Source organism: Neltuma alba, unplaced genomic scaffold (assembly GCF_004799145.2).
Source record: "Neltuma alba isolate B1F8T4 unplaced genomic scaffold, ASM479914v2 tig00012081_pilon, whole genome shotgun sequence".
Lineage (NCBI taxonomy): Eukaryota > Viridiplantae > Streptophyta > Magnoliopsida > Fabales > Fabaceae > Neltuma > Neltuma alba.
Genome location: NW_021636640.1, coordinates 376,819 through 398,396, shown reverse-complemented (window position 1 = coordinate 398,396; position 21,578 = coordinate 376,819). Strand labels below are relative to the sequence as shown.

At 33.1% G+C, this 21,578-nt stretch overlaps 1 protein-coding gene and 1 pseudogene across 1 annotated transcript; both read left to right on the top strand.

Annotated features, from left to right (window-relative positions):
* The first annotated feature begins 5,507 nt into the window (after positions 1 to 5,507).
* Positions 5,508 to 6,368, top strand: LOC114722005 (LRR receptor-like serine/threonine-protein kinase GSO2). The gene is made up of 5 exons (XM_028907914.1): positions 5,508 to 5,562; positions 5,772 to 5,832; positions 5,906 to 6,016; positions 6,125 to 6,196; positions 6,293 to 6,368. Exons 1-5 carry the CDS (start codon positions 5,508 to 5,510, stop codon positions 6,366 to 6,368), a joined length of 375 nt encoding a protein of 124 aa, XP_028763747.1.
* Positions 6,369 to 6,498: 130 nt separating this feature from the next.
* On the top strand, positions 6,499 to 18,778 carry LOC114722004 (probable LRR receptor-like serine/threonine-protein kinase At1g53430; annotated as a pseudogene).
* Positions 18,779 to 21,578: the final 2,800 nt, after the last annotated feature.

The window sequence follows — 21,578 nt, the reverse complement described above, 5'->3', positions numbered from 1 at the left end:
TCTGTCTTAATTTTTTTTCCCCTAAGTATATAAATCCTCGAAGATAATCATTTTTGAGACGACGTTGGATACTAAATTAGGCACCTCTTCCAGCAAGGGTTTAAATCATGGTTCACCACATGTTTCTTTTATTAGACCCAATCCCCATTGGCTATTTTGTCTCAAATTAATGTTAAGACTTTACTAATGGGGGTTGGTGTAGTAAAAGAGGCTAGTTTATCATAATACAGCAAATTAAGGTTTAAATTTTTACTGGAAGAAATGTATACATTTAGTATCTAATGGTACCTTAAACAAGATTATCTCTGATAAAAAAAATACACATACTTAGAAAAAAAATGTTAAGATTTTGCAATCCAATCATCAAAACTCAGGCCGCATTTATTACCAATCTTTAGTACCTGATAATACTGCGGACAAAATTGTCTCTAATTAAAAAAATATACCTGCTCACCGCTTAGAAAAAGATGCTAAGACCTTGCAATCTGATCATCAAAACCCAGGCCCACTTAAGAAGCCGGAGCCCAAAAAAAGCCAGGATGTTAAAAATAGGGCGCCATCCGTGTTGCTTGGGCTGGATCTGGTCTCAAGCTTCCACTTGTTTATAGTTCTCGAAAGCTGAAATCATCCATATCTCTTTCGCTTGGTCCCACCCGAATATCAACAAGTCTATTCTCACCCATTTTTGCTTCTCAAGCGATCTACTAGTCCAAATTGTATTTACATATATACATTCATCGTCTACTACAGTGGCTGCAGAAATGATAAAGCTAAGGGATGAAGAACTGAGCCAAACTCATCTTAATGCGCGCGCGCGCGCTCACACACACACATATATATAGAGAGAGATCCCCAAAGGCTTCCACTTTGCCTGCCTTTTTGAGAAAAAAGAAGAAAAAGGCGCGCACGCGCGTGTGTATATATATATATATATGCTTCAGATAATGTATATGCATCGATAGTAAGATTATTTCACTGCTAATCTGATATTATACCACCACTTGCTTTTAATTCATCTCTATTCAGTTATATTCTCTCCCTCCTGCCCTATCTATTGGACACATCCTTAAAGGAAGCTATAGACCTTAATATACAAGTCATGTCTCATTTAGTTTTTAATGTATTATTTCGTTAATGTTCTTCTAACTCCATTCCAATGTACTATACATGTATTTTAAATATAGTGTTTACTTGGGGATAAGAATGGAAAAACAAGACACTTTTTATTGTTCTAAGACCCGTTTGGATTTGTTTATAAGTAACTTTTTAATTGTGATTTATAAAATATGAAGTAAGTATGTGAACGGAGTTCATAAAACATGTTTATAAGTACCTTTAAACACTATCCTAAACAAGCTCTTAATTAATTTATCCTAGTTTTGGTAGGTTAGTTAAAAGTGTCTTTTATATGTGTGGGCGTGATAAGATGAAGCAGAAATACTTTTATAGTCCTAAATATAAAAGTCATTTTGTAATACTCCTCCGGTCCTTAAGATAAGAGCCATTTAACTAATTTGATTAAATTAAAGAAATTAGATAAGTTAGTTAATTATAAGAAAAGTGACACATTTTTCCTAAAACGCCATAATTATCTTTCTTAATACCACATCTCTCTCTCTTCTACTTAATTATGGTTGAGGGAGTATTCATAGGGATAATTTAGAGAAAATTGATAAATATGATAAATGGGTCTTATATTTAGGATAAAAATCAACTCAAGAATTGAGTCCTATATTAAGAATAGAAAAAGTACAATTTGTATCATAAAATGAGTTTTATATTTAAAACTGGAAGAATATGTAATGTACGCATTTGCCATGTAGCTAGTCCTTGTGTTTTTGTTTTGTTTTTGGGTTTTTTAACCAAAAAAGGAAGAAAGGAAAAGTTTTCAACTTTGAATGTACTTTTCCTGCAAGATTCAGCTCGTGGAGTGACAGAAGAAAACGGAGAAGAATTCTGGTCGGACTTCAAAAAGAGGGAGAAGGGCGGATAAAATTGAAATGGAAAACGCATAGTCTCTGAAGTTCAGTTTGTGAATTAAAGCAACCCCAGTTGTTTATAAATTTAGTATCACATGGCAACTTGTAATTTTCTGAGGTTAAAAAAAAAAAGAAAGGCAACTTGTAATTTTTATGGTAGATATGCATAGATTATAGGGAAAATTATAAAAAAAAAACTTTAGAATTGCAAAAACGCAGATAGGGACCTTTAACAACTTCACTTTGGATTAATAATAATATGTTATAAAGTTGTCAAAACCTAAAATAAAGTTGTTAAGGGTCCCTATCTGCGTTTTTACAATTCTAAATTTTTTTTGTAATTTTTCCTAGATTATATTAGTGCTGTCTCAAGAGCATGAGATTACTTGTTCTTATCCAGCAAGTCTGTGCATGTAGGGTTATAGGCCCTTTGAATTTGAGCAACATCAAATTAAAAAAAATTGACAAGATATTATCCATTTACTACTTCTGATATTTAATATAAAAGTTAATTTGACTTTTATTTTGATCGTAAATATAAGATCTCAGTTTATTTTATTCCTCATATTTATCTTTTTTTTTAAGATACTCTTTGTGATAATACACTTGATTAGTAAGGATGTTTTTTAAAAAACAATACCTATTTATTACAAATAACTAATTTAACTAATTTCTTTAATATATAGTGAATAATATGTTATTTACATAATAAATTAAAGTTCATTCAATTGGTATTTAGTGAGTAATATGTTATGATAAGGAAATAATTGACCGTAGATAATTATCAATAAAGCTCTAAAATATTATTTGTGCATAAATCAAAATTTAAAAGAGTTGCGGGTTTGTGTGTGTATGATTCAACGGAGATTGAAACAATTCAAAGAAGGTAAACGCGAAATTATTATTATTATTATTTTGGCCGACAAAAGCTAAATTAAGTGATCATTGAAGGTGTTTTTTTATGACATCTAGTCCCTAGAGGTTGAAACCTCACTAGCTGGTGATGACAGCTCCAGCGAGAGAGTCTCCTTGTCAACGTTTTCACATTAGAGTATTATAATTTCATTTCATTCCCATTACAAGTAGGCTCATTTTTTAGTTCGTTTCATGCATGACAAGAAAATAATTGAGAAGACTTGTATAATTTCTTATGAGAGTCGTACTTTTATTCTAGGTTGACCTCTTATTTTATGTTGACCTTATTCCTCGTAGACACATGCCACATGGGCGGCTCAGGCTTTTTTAATAAATTATTCTTATAATAAAATAAAATTTTTAATATAAAAACTAGTTAATTAATTTGAGTATATTAAAAAAATTAATTATATTAGTTATTTGTTAAACTAATTCTTATATTAAAAACTGAAAATAATAATAACAGGAAGCAACGAGAAGAGAGAGGGAGATGACCCTAGTTGTTGAGTACGCAGAGGAAGGTAAGGTAGTGTTTCGCGTGGAGTTGATTCAAATAGGGGGATGTGATATGGTTTCAATTAGAAGTATTTCTTTGGTCTTTCATTACTTAACTTTATGTGCCTTATCTTATTGAAATTAAGAAGAGATAGTCAAATTATTAAGGAAAAATTACACACAAGTCTCACGAGATTTTATTTACCTAAGATCCCACAAAATGTCAAAATTACTAACAGGTCCCAAGGGACCTTAAAGTAATATATTCTATTTGTAAAATGACATTACTGCCCCTTATATTCCAAGTTCACATTTGCTCTGTCATTGCAATTTATAACCTCAGCAGCGACTGTTAACAACCCAATGAGAAGATGTTAACAACCTAAGCAGTATCTGTTAACAAACTTACTTTATAGGATTACATAACCTCCACATAAGAGTAAATTATAATCAAATAGTATAATACAACAACTTTAATACTAAAATGGTAAGCTTTTTGAAGCATTAAGAACTTTAACTTAATCTACTAGGATTATAGTAAAATTTTAATGCTGAGATTCATTGACAACTTTAACGGTAAGTATTAATAATCCAAGGAGAGCTGTTGACAATCTAGGCAGTGTCTGTTAACAACTGACTTTATAGGATAATATAACTTCTAACAACTATATAAGATTAACTTTAACACTATTTAGTTATAATTTAGTTAGTTATAGTTAGAGGTTATATAATCCTATAAAGTTAGTTGTTAACTGACACTGCTAAGGTTGTTAACAGTTCTTCCTAGGTTATGAATACTCACTGTTGAGGTTGTCAATGGATCTCTAAATTAAAATTTTGCTATAATCCTATTGGGTTTAGTTAAAATTCTTAATGATTTCAAAAAGCTTCTCATTTTAGTGTTAAAGTTGTTGTCTTATACTATTTGGTTATAATTTACTCTTATGTAGAGGTTATGTGATCCTATAAAGTAAATTGTTAACGCATACTGCTTAGGTTGTTAACATCTTCTCATTGGGTTGTTAATAGTCGCTGCTGAGGTTGTAAATCGCAATGATAGAGCAAATGTAAATTTGGAATGTGAGGGACAGTAACGTCATTTTACAAATAGAATATATTACTCTAAGGTCCTTTGAGACTTGTCAATAATTTTGACATTTTGTGAGACCTTAAATGAACAAAATCTCTTCTATGAGTCTGTCCGTAATTTTCCCAATTATTAACTTTGTTTTTAAATGATTTTTTTCAATTAAATATATTTCTAGAACTGCAATAATATCCCCTTTGGAAATTACTCGGTTATAAGAATAAATCATTCAAGATATTATTGATGGTACGTGTCGTAACAACAAGCGGTATTCACTCTCTTCTTACTATAAAATCCCAATGTTTCTATTGATCTCATGAACTCTGAAACTTGTTTTCATTCCCTCCAATAACTCTAATTCCCATTGGGCCCCTGTTTCTGCATTTTCGACGCCTGTTACTTATATTTCCTAATTAATGGAGTTTGCGACGTTAAGCTCCAAACCCGCCTCTGCTTTCTTCTTGTTGGGATTTCTGCTTCTCAGTTTCTTCAGTGGTTTTCCGTCAAACGCTCAACTTATTCCCCAAAATGAAGGTGCCTTTTTTGCATTAATCTCTTCTATCTGTTTTTCATTCCAGTTTTGTCATCATATCTCCCCCCCCCCTCCTTGAGGACCATTGTGTTGTATGTTCGATCTTCTGCTCTTTATCACTCGTATCGGTATACATAGCGCACCAAAAGAAGACAAAAATTGAGAATGATTTGAAAAAGCCTGTTTAATAGTGCAAGTTATTTCCCAAAAAGATTGGAACTTTTGCATAACTTTCCCTTGTTTTTTACATGTACTTGCACCTCAGATTATGAACTTTCATCCCTTTACTGTATCTGGGTTTTGATTGCTTTTCTTGATCCATCAGGATTCGGAGATTCTTCAAATTGATGTGTGTGTGTGTGTGTGTGTTGTGATACAGTGAAGGCTCTGCAGGCAATTTCTGATAAGCTCACAAACGTGAATTGGAAGGTCACACAAACATCTTGTAAGAGTGGAGAAGGATTTCGTAATTCAAACACATCCCCCATTGCAGTAAGAAATGTCACTTGTGATTGCACTTTCCAAAACAGCACTGTTTGCCATGTCACTAGCATGTACGTCTTCTGTAACTAAATAGTCGTATGTTATTCGCGCAACCTTGTCCTTTCAAGTTCAACTTTTTAAAATGATTATTGATACGTACAATGTAATTAGTCTGGATAATTCTAACAAATTGACTCATTTTTCTGAACAATACATTCTTAAAGGATTAGTGAAAGTGACACAATGTAATTATCATTGGTACTTGGTAGTCGGTTGACAGGCCAGAATATTGCTGGAGAAATACCCAGTGAATTTGGAAATCTCACCCAATTGACTCTACTGTAAGTGGTTTTCCCATTTTTATTTCTTTTATATTGCTTATTTGCATTCATAATCATTGTGGAAATGTATCAGAATCAGCCCAAATACTAACAAATACTTGCTTTATTTGAGCAGTGATCTCACTCACAACTATCTCAAGGGCACAATTCCAACGTTTTTTGCTCGCATTCCTCTTGTTACTTTGTAAGTTTTAGCGCTATATGCAAACAACTAAAAACAAGGATTATGCAAACGCAAATACTAGAGTACATTGTTTTCCATATTGGAATCATTCATGTAAATTTTCTTTAGGTCCCTTTCTGGGAATCGCATTAGTGGTTCAATTCCTGAAGAATTTGGTGAAATTACAAGTCTGGAGAACCTGTAAGTTTTGGAGTACTCTAAGCCAATCTCATTTTGAGACTGAAGAAACACAATGGCTAATACTGGAGTTGAATAAATATATATAAATGGTTATAGGGGTTTAGAAGATACTCAGCTTGCGGGAACTCTTCCTCAGAGTTTTGGAAATCTGACTGCCTTACAGAGAGTGTAAGTTGGCCTCTGTTCTTCTAGTAGCAATTTTCGTTTCTGGCTTTTTCCTCAATTCAGGAACTTGTTGATCGATTTCATTTCATTCTACTTTTCGGAAACTGGAATGTTTGTATGAAACTGCAGATTTCTTTCTGGAAATAATTTTACCGGGACAATTCCAGAAACTTTTGGGAATCTGAAGAACCTAGCACTTCTGTGAGTGATATCACATGATAAGACTGTTTTGTTTATTTTGTTTTTATATCTGGATTGGCCTTTGTCCTCTACTGAGATAACTCCTAATAACTTTCCGGTAGTTTGATGGATGGGAACAACTTATCAGGGAAGATACCAAGTTTTATTGCGAATTGGACCAAAATTAGTTCTCTGTGAGTATAATTAAAATTTACATGTTTCTTCTCAATAGAGACAAAACTAAGTTTATGCTGTAATAACTTTCTTTTAAATTTCCTAAAAGAATTTTATGTTTTTGCTAGGGATATGCAGGGCACAGGCATGGAAGGCCCAATTCCTCCCACTATATCATTGTTGACAAATTTGAAAGAATTGTGAGTGCTTATTTTTTTTCCTTTTATGCATTTACACTGTCATGTTGTTTGAGAATTTAATCTTCAACAAAAAATAATTTTCTTATTATTGATGAGACATTTTGATATCAGGAGAATATCTGACTTGAAAGGAACAACAACTATGACATTTCCTAATTTGAAGAATATGAAGAATTTGGAACGACTGTGAGTTGAAAGCATTTCAACTGTTATACTAACAGTTATATCATTCATTCTGGTTTCATATGAATGGCTTATAGCCTCCTCAATTCTATGACTTCAGGATATTGAGGAACTGCTTAATTACTGGTGACATTCCAAAGTACATTGGCGAAATGAAAAACTTGAGAACTTTGTAAGTTACTTCGTGTGTGTATTTTATTGGTTAAAAATTTGACATTTTGTTTTCTTTTGTACTTTATGGCTGCATGTAAGGCTTTCTCTCACCACTTCCTACACTACAATTATTGTACTCTAGGTTTCTCATGCTGGTTATTTGACTATTTGTCAATATATATTGATTTGTGTCTTAACTACTTCTTGCAGAGACCTGAGCTTTAATAGGTTGACTGGTTTAATCCCTGACTCACTTCAGGGCTTGGATTTTGATGACATGTAAGCAAATCTTTGCATTTGTTTGTAAGAAGTGTGAAAGAAAATAAAGTGGATATTTTGTGAATAGCGAAGTCATAAAAGTTTATTGTTTCGTCTTCGTTGATTTTAATTTTTTAGAATCATCACCGAGACTAATATTAATTATCGGTGCAGGTTTCTGACAAACAATTCTCTAAGTGGAGCAATTCCTGAATGGGTGCTGAGCAACAAAGATAATATGTCAGCTTATTCTCTTAATATTTCTCTATTTGAAAAGTCTAGAGTCACCTTTTACATAGAATTACAATGTCCCACTTTAATGAAGATACTAAACTTTTAATAATATTTTTCTTTCAGTGATTTATCTTACAACGACTTTGCTGAGGCTTCTACATCTAGTTGCCAGAATTCACAAGTGTAAGGTTTTCTTTGTTGTTCAGTTACATGATAATTTCAAATTGACCTATTTTAATGCTTGTTACTGACTGCTTTCCTATTATTGATGGACAGGAACTTAGCTTCCAGTCTTTCATCTTCAGGAAGAAATGTGTAAGTTCTTGCTTATGGCATACTTCTTTTGGAATTAGTTTGTTATATATATGTATATACGCACATATATATATATCCAAATAATCTATTGAAATAAACTACTCATCGTGTAGAACCTTTTGTCTGAAGAAGGGCCTACCTTGTCCAGGAAAACCTGAGTGTGAGTTGAGACTTTCTGCATCAGTAATGTTTTCATGCACCACAAAAATTTTATTAAGCAAAGCTATGATAATCTCTCTTACTTAACATATCATAGTATTTTAATTATACAGATTATTCATTGTTTATAAACTGTGGAGGACCAAAGATGGAGTTTGAGGGGAATGAATACGAAGAAGATCTCAATCAAAATGGCATTTCATACTTCTATGAACAAGAAAAATGGGCCTATAGCAACACAGGAATATATATGTATAACGATCATGCTAATTATTTAGCCAGCCTAGAAACAAATGAGTTTTCTTTGAATGTTGATGGCTCAGAATACTACAAAACAGCCCGCCTTAGCCCTCAATCCCTCAAGTACTATGGCCTATGTATGATGAGGGGTAATTATAAGGTAAAGCTCCATTTTGCTGAGATAATGTATTCTGATGACCAGACATTTAGCAGCCTTGGAACACGCATTTTCGATGTTTCAATTCAAGTGAGTATTGAAGAAACATACTCTATCATATTTGTTCACCTGCTTCTTACATTTTGATCTCATGTCAAATCTGGTTCTACTAGAGAACAAAAGTTTTGAAGGTAGAAATTCAACGTCATATTTTCACAGGGTTTTAAATACTTGAAAGATTTTAATATTGCAAAGGAAGCTGGTGGATTTGGTAAGGGGATTACAAGGGAATTCAATGTTGATGTGAATGATAGCACCTTGGAGATCCATCTATACTGGGCAGGGAAAGGTACTACTACAATCCCCATTAGAGGTGTATATGGACCCCTAATATCTGCCATCACAGTAACTCCAAGTAAGCGCCTCTAACATTGTTAACTTCTTTTCTTACGAACTTCATTGATGTAATGTAATTTAATCACTTTATCTTGGTTGTAGACTTCAAACTTCCTTCAAAAGGGCTATCTATTGGAGGTATTGTTGGAATTGTGGTTGGATCATGTGCCTTCTTTGTACTTGTACTCATTGGCCTCGAAAAGAAGGGTTTCCTTAATGGGAAAGATCCAAAGGACACAGGTAATATAGGAGCTCAAGATATACTATTTCCAACTATCTTAATTATGATTTTACTAATAAAAGGATCAGATTTGCTAGCAGTCAAGAAGATGGATGGGTATGCATTAATGAACTACGTATCTTGAAATAGATAACCTTGTGATAACTTATTAATGTGGTTTTAGTTCACTGGATCTGGGCTGAAACTCTGTTGTCTTAATTTTTGCGTTCTCTCTACCTTTTCTCTTTCTTTTGCTTACGCATATCCCTCTTCCATGGTGCAGAACTTTTAGATCTCGAGACATGTTATTTTTCTTTAAGACAAATCAAAACTGCAACCAATGACTTTGACCCTGCAAATAAGATAGGAGAAGGTGGCTTTGGGCCTGTGTATAAGGTAACATGAGATTCTGGAATACCAGCGCATGCCACTTATGCTTATGATACTTATCTAAGTTGCTAAAATGGCAGGGCGTGTTATCTGATGGTGTTATCATCGCTATTAAGAAGCTATCTGCCAACTCAAAGCAAGGAAATCGTGAATTTGTTAATGAAATAGGAATAATTTCTGCTTTGCAACATGCAAATCTTGTAAAGCTTTATGGTTGTTGCATAGGAGGAGATCAATTGTTCCTTGTATATGAATACATGGAGAACAATAGTCTTGCTCTAGCACTTTTTGGTAAATGCTTCATGGACACTTTGTAGAAGTAAAAACCTACTTCTGAATTGCAGTGTATAACTTTAAAAAGATATCTTCATTTTTCTGGGTTTTCTTGATCTTCAGGTTGCGATGAACAAAGGATACACTTGGACTGGCCCACAAGAATGAAGATTTGCCAAGGGATAGCTAGGGGATTAGCTTATCTTCATGAAGAGTCAAGGTTGAAAATAGTACATAGGGACATTAAGGCAACAAACATCTTACTTGATAAAAATTTGAATGCCAAAATATCTGACTTTGGCTTAGCAAAACTTGATGAAGAAGGGGAGTCCCACATTAACACTCGAATAGCTGGAACAATGTATGTATTATGCGACTTTAATTTAAGACGTGATTGGTCATTAGCTAAAAGTTTATCTTCGGCATATACTGTTGTGTTGCTCTTTGATATCTTGTCTTTCTATTGCATAAACTCAAACTCATTTGAATGATCTTGGAAATTCTTAATATTTTTTATTTGTTGAATAAAATCTCTAACTAGTGGGTACTATATGTTTTCTTTTTTAGCGGTTACATGGCTCCTGAATATGCAATGAGAGGTCACTTGACGGATAAAGCAGATGTTTATAGCTTTGGAGTTGTTGCTTTGGAAATTGTTAGCGGAAAAAGCAATGCTAGTTACATACCAATGAATGAGAATGTTTATCTTCTTGATTGGGTAAATTAAAATTTTCTATGCCTCTTAGTTTCGAATAAGTGAAGTACTGCTTCAAGAATTTAGGTGCATTTTACTTTCACTCCCGTGGCAGTCTTAAAATCTAATCAGTAGTAAAAGAATTTTCATAACGAAATGACGTGCCAAGCTTAACTTGTATAGACAAAAAGACAGAGTTAATATAGTTTCCTTTTCTTTTCTCATGCTTTTGGTTCAATATTGATCTTTGCATGCCATTGAAGGCCCATGTTCTCCAAGAACAAGGAAAGCTTTTGGAATTGGTAGATCCACGTCTTGCTTCAAACTACTCCCAAGACGGGGCCGTGAGAATGCTCAACTTAGCTCTCTTATGCACCAATCCATCTCCCACCCTCAGACCCTCTATGTCATCTGTGGTGAAAATGCTTGAAGGAAAAACTCCAATCCAAGCACCAATAATGAAGCAGACGGATTCAAGCTAGGAAATGCTCAAAGCCTTTGAGATGCTATCATATGACAGCCAAACATCTATAGTCTCTCAAGAAAGTATGGGACCAAGAGGCAAGTCAATAGATGATGGGTCAACGGGTTGATTCCTCAACGTCTCTTTCAAGTATCTAGGCGATGACTATTAGAAAGCTAGTTAGAATCTAACTTTGATAAACACACGCGCACACACTATCTTCTTATCCCGTGTCCTGTCCTGTCCCGGTGTTGTCTTGATCTCACTAGGGACAGAATGGAATCGAGACCAGGACCAGGATGTCCCCTTTTTTTTTAAAAAAAAATATTTTTTCTTTTGTGGTTGGACTTATTGTAATGGATTTTGATTGTTTTTCTCCTTCTATTTTTAGTTATTTGGATGAAAGCATCTTTTTTTCTCTCTTTTTTTTTGGGGCTTAGCTTTCTCAGAGAAAAATCTAAATAAATAATAGTCAGTAACATAATAACTCCAAAATTCATTTTCACCATTTCAAAAATTATAAGCAACTATAAAAACTATAAATAAATCATAACCATTCAACTACATATGTCTTGAAAGCTACCAATATAAACATTGTGTATTACACATTTTGTATTATCAACATTTAATAATTATAATATGATAAAAAATAAAAAAATATTACCGCCTGGATGGGACCGGGACAGGACGAACCCATCCTGTGTCTGTTTCCATTCTGGTTCATTTTTTTGTCTTATCTCAATTTGTCCTGTCTCAAAATTTTTTAGGGACAGATATGTCCTGTCCGTATGGCTGGGACTGTGATAGCCAGTTTGGACCGGGTTATCTGTATACCCCTAACAGTCACGCACAAGTTTATCAAGATGTGTGAGAATGCGTCGTAAATATCCGTGTTGACTGGTGTGAAATTAGGGATTCCAATCATATATGTGCGTGTAGATGAAGTTGTCAACTGAGTGTAATTTCTTGTCTTTGCAAGTGGAAATCAGGGGAAAGAACCGAGAAAAATGGGGACGCAGAGTCGTACTAGTTCTGTTTCAATTATTAACGAGGTCCACTTGTACGTTCACAAGTCATGTAGTATCATATGGGAACTTGTAATATATTTTGTATACATTAGTGTTGCCTCAAGCATCTGATTAACGTTAATTTTCTCCTGCATCAAATAAGTCTCTTGGGTTGGAAAATTGACTAACACGGTGTGATTCACAAAGGGGTTAGAACATATTTAGATAGCATCCAAAAACACTTATAAACATGTTTGACGTAAGTTGAAACAAAACTCTTTTCATATACTTATCTTGCATTTAGTAAATCATGTTTGAAAAGTTAATTATAAGCTATTCTAAGTAAGCCCGTAGTCTTTGTGTGATAAGTTTGGGCTATGGGCACCCCAAATTCATCATCTGTGAGGTTTTAGATCTAATTTCTTTTTTATTTTGAAAATTTTTTTAATTGATTTATGATCTAAAATAAAAATAACATTTTAACTATCATTTTTTTAAGAAATAGTTTTTTATTTAAAAAATAATTAATTAAAATATTTTAAATTTAAACTGTCCATATTAAATTTAGATAGCACAAATCTGATCAATTTAAAATACTCGTCACTTTTAGTTGAATGAGTAGGATTCTAGTCTTGGTTTTAGTTACCTACATTCCACAATGCATTATGTGTGTGTATATATGCATAAATTATAAAGCGCTTGTCTGGCATGGTAATGACGGTTTTAACTTCAACTTATTTTTACAAGCTGAAATTAGAATGAAAAGTTTTATTTGCATATATATATATATACCTATAAATATTTTCCATCTATATATTTATACACTATATGTACATTATGTGATAATTTTAAGAGAAATAAAATAATATTATTAAAACATATATCATTAAATTTTATTTATGAATTGAAAAATATGATAATGATATCAGTGCGGCAAGAGCATGTGAATGTGATTGGGTGGCCATGACGCACAATGATGAACAGAAGAAAAAGCAAAGAAAAGTTGCTTTAAATTCAACCGAGTTTCTATGGTGAAACACTTTATTCGTAACGCAATCTCAGACACACAGTCATTTTCGCCAAACTTAATTCTATTTGAGCTAACCTAGTATTCATATTGATTTGATGTTTATTTGAAATGGCTTATTATAAACACGTTCACGTAAATTGAATATGCTTGCCTTGTATATGTTAAATCATTATCAAAAGTTTGTTTTTAAAAACTGTAAACCCCATGCTCATCTATTCTGATCTTTTCAGCTGAACAATGAAGACTTTAAGGACTATATATTCTTTTATTTCTGATTAATTCCAACGCAGCAAATTCAGTAAGTAGTTTTGGTTTTAAAAAAAAAAATCATGTTAATTTGATGCTTGTTTGAAACTCATGTTCCTATAAGCCGAGATATACTTTTCTCGTACATTGTAAATTATGATTAAAAATCTGTTTTTTTGAAAACGATAAACCTCATTCTCATCTATGCTGGTCTTGTAAGTTGTACGATGAAGACTAAGTCAAGACGGTAAATAATTTTGGTCAAGAGAAAAAAAAAATACGATAAGTTGTTGGCCTAAATAAATTTGCTTCTGCCGCGGCGGGCCCCAGCTGGACTTGACTTCGTTGCACAAGTCCTTGCACATTTTTTTTAAAAAAAGAAAGTGAAAACTTTCATTTGAGTCCTTACTTAACCTATATTCTATTCTATGTTCGCAACATTTTTTAAAAAAGAAAGTTAATTACTAATGCATAACCCTCCAGTCCACTTTATAAAATCAAGAGAAAAAATTTTATCTTATTTTAAAGTTATATTATTAAACTTTTTATGTAAATATATATATCCTTTATTGGAGCTGAATAAGTTTGTATTAATGCTTGTAGGATCCTAGAAGATAATCAGCTTGGAGGACATCTTCCTCATAGTCTTGGAAATTTGCCCAATCTACGGAGAATGTAAGTTGCCCAGAATGTCCTTCTGCCTACATGCTAATCCATTTCAATTTCTAATTTTTCCATTTTCTTCTGGGGCTACATGTGTATGCGCGCGTTCATTTTGCCTTTCCGATACTTAACTTTGTTTTCATACGAATCCATAGACGTCTTTCTGCAAATAATTTTACTGGAACAATACCAGAAACGTTTGGAAATCTGAAGAACCTGATTGATTTGTGAGTAAAATCATGTGAAACAACTGTTCTATTTGGTTCCTTTTATTTTCATTTCCATAATAGTTGGCCAGGCCTAACTTTTCTACAGTTCTATAGATGGGAGTACCTTGTCAGGAAAGATACCAAGTTTGATTGGAAACTGGACCAAAATTCTCTTTATGTGAGCATACTTTCATTTAAATGTTTTTCTTGTCGGAGTTGAAACTAAATTTATGTTATGCTCAATTCCTTTTCATTTTATAACGGAATTTTACGTATTTGTTAGGGATATGGAGGGCACAGGCATGGAAGGCCCGATTCCTTCCACCATGTGATTGTTGACAAATTTGAAAGAACTGTGAGTGTTTATCTATTTCCCTTTTTAAGCATATAAACTGTAAAATTGTATTTGAAGTTCAAAAGTTAATTATTTTCTTTTGATCGATGAGACATTTTCATATCAGGAGAATATCCGACTTGAAAGGAGCAACAACGATGACATTTCCTAATCTGAAGAATTTGATGAGTTTGGAACGACTGTGAGTTGAAAACATTTCAACTGCTATACCAAGAGCTGTATTATTCACTTAGGTTTCATATGAAGTGGTTTATATCGTTCTTTATTCTATGACTTCAGGATATTAAGGAATTGCTTAATTACTGGCCCCGTTCCAACTTATATTGGTGAAATGAAACACTTAAAGACTTTGTAAGTTGCTTTGTATGGGCATTTTATTTGCTAAAAGCTGTTGAAATTTTATTGTCTTTTTGTATTATAGATGCATTTAAGGCTTCCTCTCACCATTTCCTACACTATAATATTGTATTCTAGGTTTTTCAGGCTAGCTAATTGGTTATTAGTCATGGTTTTACTTATTTGTGTCTTAACTGCTTCATTTTCTTGTAGGGACCTGAGTTTTAACAAGGTGACTGGTTCAATCCCTAACTTATTTCAGAACTTGAATTTTGATCAGATGCAAGCAGACATTTGAATTTTTTGGTAAAAAGTGTAATAGAAAAAATATGAATATTCTGTCAATAATACTGTTAGGTAAGTTGATCCCTTTGTCTTCATTGGGTTTGACTTGCTAGTATCGTCAGTGGGACTGATATTATTTATGGACGTAGGTTTTTGACAAACAATTCTCTAAGTGGAGCAATACCAGAATGGGTTCTACAAAGCAAATATAAGATGTTAGCTTATTCCCTTCATATTTTTTTGCATTTGCAGAGTCTTTGGAGTCACCTTTTATACAACTTTTAATCTTATATGTTTCTTTCAGTGATTTATCTTACAACAATTTTACTGAGGCTTCTACATCTAGTTGCTAGATCTTACAAGTGTAAGGTTCTCTTTGCTGATTAATCACATGAGCATTTCAAATTGACCAATTATAATGCCTGTTATTGACTGCTTCTTGTTATTGATGGACAGGAACCTAGCTTTCAGTCTTTCATCTTCAGCAAGAAATGCGTACGTTCTCGCTGATGTCCTACTTGTTTTAAAGTTAGTTTTTAGTTATATATCTTGCCAAACAATCTATTTAAACAAACTATTAATCTTGCAGAAACTTTTGCCTGAGGAAGGGCCTACCTTGTCCAGGAAAACCTCAGTGTGAGTTGAGACTTTGAGCATCAATCATGCTTTCACACGCCACAAAACTTTTGTTAATCGAAGCTACGATAATTTCTCCTTGTTAACATGTCGTAATATTTTAATTATACAGATCATTCATTGTTCATAAATTCTGGAGGACCCCAGATGGAGTTTCAGGAGAATGAATATGAAGAAGATATCAATCAAAATGGCGTTTCATACTTTTATATAAAAGATGACAAGTGGGCTTATAGCAGCACAGGAACATATATAAATATAATGATAAAGCTGACTATGTAGCCAGTGTACAAACAAATAAGTTTTCTTTGAATGTTAATGGCTCAGAATACTACCAAACAGCACGTCTCAGCCCTCAATCACTTAAGTACTATGGCCTATGTATGATGAAGGGTAATTATAAAGTAAAGCTCCATTTTACTGAGATAATGTTTTCTAATGACCAGACATTTAACAGTCTTGGAACTCGCATATTTGATGTTTCAATTCAAGTGAGTGACGAAGATCCTTACTCTATTAGAGAGTTTCAATTGCTTTTTACATTTTTGCCATGTCGTATCTGGTTCTGCTAGAAAATAGTGTTTGAAGGTGAAAATTCAATATTGTATTTTCACAGGGTTTTCGATACTTGAAAGATTTTAACATTGCAAAGGAAGCTGGTGGAGTTGGTAAGGGCATCACAAGAGAATTTGATGTTGATGTGAATGATACCACCTTAGAGATCCATTTATATTGGGCAGGGAAAGGAACTACAGCAATTCCTGAAAGAGGTGTATATGGACCTCTAATATCTGCCATAAGTGTGACCCCGAGTAAGAATTTCTCACATCATTAACTTCTTGGTTTCTTATAAACTACATTGATGTCAAGTAATTTAAACATTTTTACTGGTTGTAGACTTCAAAGTTCCTTCAAAAGAGTTGGTTGTTGAAGCTATCATTGGAATTGTGGTTGGATCATGTGCCTTCCTTATACTTATGCTCATTGTCCTCAGAAAGAAGGTTTTCCTTGGTCGGATAGATCCAAAAGACAAAGGTAGTACTGGAGTCCAAAATAAACTATTTTTGGCTAATAAAAGAGTCAAATTTGTCAGCAGTGAAAAAGAAGGATGAGCATGCATTAATGAATTCTATATCTTGGAAAGGATAAAATGGTGATAATTTTATTAAGAATGCAGTTTTGGCTTATTCATTTTAGCCTAAAACCTTGTTGTCTTGATTCTTGTACTCTCTTTCCCTTTCTTCTTTCTTTTGCTTGGTGCTCACACATATCCCCTTCTACGAGTTGCAAAACTTCTAGATTTGAAGACCGGTTATTTTTCTCTAAGACAAATTAAAGTTGCAACCAATGACTTTGACCCTGCAAATAAGATAGGAGAAGGTGGCTTTGGGCCTATGTATAAGGTAACACGAGATTCTAAAATGTTGTAGCATGCCACTTATGCTTATACTAATTTATTGTTAAATGGCAGGGTGTGTTGTCTGATGGGGTTGCCATTGCTATTAAGCAGCTCTCTTCCAAGTCAAAACAAGAAAATCGTGAATTTGTTAATGAAATAAGAATGATATCTGCTTTGCAACATCCAAATCTTGTGAAGCTTTATGGCTGTTGCATCGAAGGAAATCAATTGTTGCTAATATATGAATACATGGAGAATAATAGTCTTGCTCGAGCACTTTTTGGTAACTACTTTGCAGACTAGTTGTTTGTGTAAAACACCTACTTCTAAATTGAAATATGCAACTTGAAGGGATGTTTTCTTTTCTCTTAGTTGTTTTCTTGATTTTTCAGGCTGTGATGAAAACAGATACACTTGGACTGGCCCACAAGAGTAAAGATTTTTCAGGGGATAGCAAAGGCATTGGCTTATCTTCATGAGGAGTCAAGGTTGAAAATAGTACATAGGGACATTAAGGCAACAAATGTCTTACTAGATAAAGATTTGCACGCCAAAATATCTGACTTTGGTTTAGCGAAACTTGATGAAGGAGAAAATACCTACATCATCACTCGAGTGGCCGGAACAATGTATGTATTGTGCCATATTAAATTATATACTTGATTGATTACTAAAGTTTATCTTCTTCATACACTAAAGTCATTTGGTTGATCCTAGAAAATGTTAATATTTCATATGGTAAAATCTCTAAGAAGTGGGTACTGCATGTTTTTCTTTTTAGTGATTACATGGCTCCTGAATATGCAATGAGAGGTTACTTGACAGATAAAGTAGATATTTATAGCTTTGGAGTTGTTGCTCTAGAGATTATCAGCGGAAAGAGCAATGCTAGTTGCACGCCAACAGATGACTTCGTTCATCTTCTTGATTGGGTAAGTTACATTTTTTTTGTATCCAGGGTTTCTAGTGAGTGAAGCATTTCTCAAGAGAATTTAGGTGCATACATACTACTTTCACTCTTCAAAATCCTAAAATTTAAACAGTACTAAAAGAATTTTCATAATCAAATAATAAGATGTCAATCTTTATTTACTTATAAAAAGGAAGCTAGTATAGGAGAATTGTTTTTCTTTTATGTGTAGTCAGTAAAATCTTAATTCATACATCTTTACATGTCATTGAAGGCGTATGTTCTCCAAGAGAAAGAAAAGCTTTTAGAGTTGGTGGATCCACGACTTGGTTCAAACTACTCCCAAGACGAAGCCATGAGAATGCTAAATTTGGCTCTTTTGTGCACTAATCTATCTCCCACCCTCAAACCCTCCATGTCATCTGTAGTGAGCATGCTTGAGGGAAAAACTCCAATCCAAGCACCAATAAACAAGCACAAAGACCAATATGCAAGGTTCAAAATGCTGTCTTATGATAGCCAGACATCTGCAGCCTCTCAATCAAGTATGGAACAATGAGGCAAGTCAACAGATGGGTCATGGGTTGACTCCTTAATATGTCTTCCAAGCAAGGATAACTTTTGTTCATCTAGCAAGCTTCTCGAAGATTAAAATTTAATGATTGGAAACGTAGTTGTAGAATTTGTATTATGTTATAATAATTATATTTATTTTAAAAATATAGATTGTCTTTATTTAGGTTTAACCTATTTAAATTTTCAATAATTATACCTAGAGCTCTGTAAACCTTTAGTTATTTTGATGTTAGACTTTTAGCCTATTGAATAATACTAAGATCATTTGTCTTTTACTTCTTCTTTAGTTTCTCTCTGTTTCTCCTCTTGTTCTTCTCTTTTCTCCTTTTATGCATGATTTGTTCATCAGTTAAGAAGAAAACTTGCGTGTATTTTTCTATTCTTTAGTAAAGGAGTAAATTAGAATAGTAAAGCTTGGGGAAAAAGAATTGTGGAGTAATTATATATATAATATCAAATGGAATACCTTGAGTCATATATCAATTTCTGAATGCACGCTTAAACCTTAATTATCAAATGTGGTATTTTTGTCTAAAAAAAGCCTTTTGAAGTTTAATCAATTTTAGGGTCATAGCTCCAACTGACTAATTTGTATTAGGCATCAATCAACACTTAACTTTGCATTTGTTATCAACTAAAGTTTGTAACTAACCCCAAGTACTTAGATCAACTGGTTGGAGTTGTTCTAGCTTAATCACGGGTCTCGAGTTCGAGACGTGAAAACACAGTAGCGTAAGAGGCCAGGGTCTCCCCCATATAAGGCTGATCAAACCTGAATCTAAATTAGTTTGAGCTTGTTGAGTTCATGTGAATAAGAGCTTGCTTGAGATATCGGGGGCAAAACCAAAAAAAAAAAACTAAAGGTTGTATCTATACAATATTATAATACAAATAGAACAGTCCAATGCTTCTACTCACCAATTTATTTAGTTTAAATGATCTTTTGTTACCAATTTGTTGGTAGGAGCTCTTTCTTTTTTCTTTCCCCCCCCCCCAGGATAAAAAGATCAACATATAGTTATGATGTGCAGTAGTATGTGGATCTACGTTCAAAATGCAACAATCATATTGGTTGATCTTCAGAGGGTTCATCTAACCTAATACTACCTTCTGTTTTTAATATAAAGACTAATTGACTAATTTAAATAGATTAAAAAAATTAATTAAATTAGTTATTTGTAATAAATAGATACTATGTTTCTTAAAATATCCTTACTAATTAAGTGTATTAACTAGAACTATTATTATTACAATGACTACTTTGAGATAAAATGGATAAATATAAAAGACAAAGTGGATTGGAATATTATATTTAAAATCAAAATAAAAGTCAAACGAACTCGTATATTAAAGACCGGAGATAGTATTTATAAAGTCATTTTCGCGAATAGTGACTCTGTTCGAGCTAACCTAATATTCATGGTGGTTGATCTTCATGAGGGTTGATCTATTGTGATCTTCTTTTGACAAGGACGATAAAGACTTTGCAGAGACCATGCATTCTTTTATTTATGACTAAGACCGACACGATCAGTAATTAGTTAATGCTCCGCAGCCCCATCTGGCCTCAATTCTTTTGAGTACAATTCCATCCTTAATTCTTTTTTAATAAAAAAGGAGAGGGAAAGAAAAGTTTCATTAGTGCCATAACCTAGCCTATGTTGTTATTATTCTATGTTGATCTCCTATTCTACGTTGACAACTGTTTTTTTTTTTTTGAAGAAAATGAATTTAATTATTTATACAGAATTACATTAAATTTTAAGAAAATTCTGCCTTAATCCTAAATTTGAATGTTAATCTATAATACTGAATCAGAGCAATCATGTAGAGATTAATTTTTGAATGAGTGTTTTGTACCCCAAAAAAAAGAAGCAATAAATTAAGCTCCATACTGAGTGCCAAAATTCATGCTATTTGCAAGTGTTAATTATTTTCCTCGACATATAATTCACCTACCATGTTAGTTACTTTATAATGATGATTTAATATTATATATATATATAGTATATTTCCTCACTCTCATTCCTCCCTTAAGGCATCATTTGGATCTACTTATACCCTATTTAACATAGAATCAGAAATAAATTATAAACATGTTTTACGTAAAACGAGACAAAACATATATCATATATTTATCTCGTATTTTGTAAATCACAATAACATTTAAGTTATTCCAAACAGATCCACAAACACTTTTTATGTAAGTTACAACAAAACTCACCTCACATATTTATTTCGTATTCTGCTCACAAGTCATTACAAACAAGTTCTAGATCCTTCCTGCTCTAAGCAAAACCTTGCTGGTCTTCCAATTAATGGAATTCGCAATTTCAAGCTCCAAACCTTCCTCTGTATTCTTCTTGGGATTTCTGCTGTTAAGTTTCTTCACAGGCTTTCAATCAAAAGCTCAACTCATACCCCAACAAGAGGGTACTTTCTTTATTAGTGCTCTCTGCTTTTCATTTGAGTCTGGTGACTAATAGTTTGCTTATTTCTGAAATTAAACGATCAATTATTGAAAGACATATAAACGCTCTGCTATTTTGATATTGTTTTAATATTCGGACCCCTGCAGGAGGGAAAAAAAACCGCTTTTAACTTGTTCTGCACTTCATCACTCGTATCGATAATAAGATATGGAGAGCATGAAAAAGAAGATGAAAGTGAAGAATGATTTGACAAAAAATTGTTTGGTAGTTCAAGTTGGTTCTAGAAAAGATTGAAACTTGTGCGTCACTTTCCCCTGTTTTCACGTGTTTTTAGTTCAGATTATACAAACTTTGATATCTTTACCGTATCAGAGTTTTGATGGGCTACAAAAGATTTGATGCATTTTATGATTGGGTTACTAAATAATTATGCCTATCTTAAAC

Bases quoted from the DNA above. Each gene is read 5' to 3' on its own strand.
- LOC114722005 (XM_028907914.1), top strand. From the start codon at position 5,508: ATGTCACTTGTGATTGCACTTTCCAAAACAGCACTGTTTGCCATGTCA. The intron at 5,563-5,771 runs GTACGTCTTCTG...GTCGGTTGACAG, and splicing joins GTTTGCCATGTCACTAGCAT to GCCAGAATATTGCTGGAGAA. The intron at 6,197-6,292 runs GTAAGTTTTGGA...AAATGGTTATAG, and splicing joins ATTACAAGTCTGGAGAACCT to GGGTTTAGAAGATACTCAGC.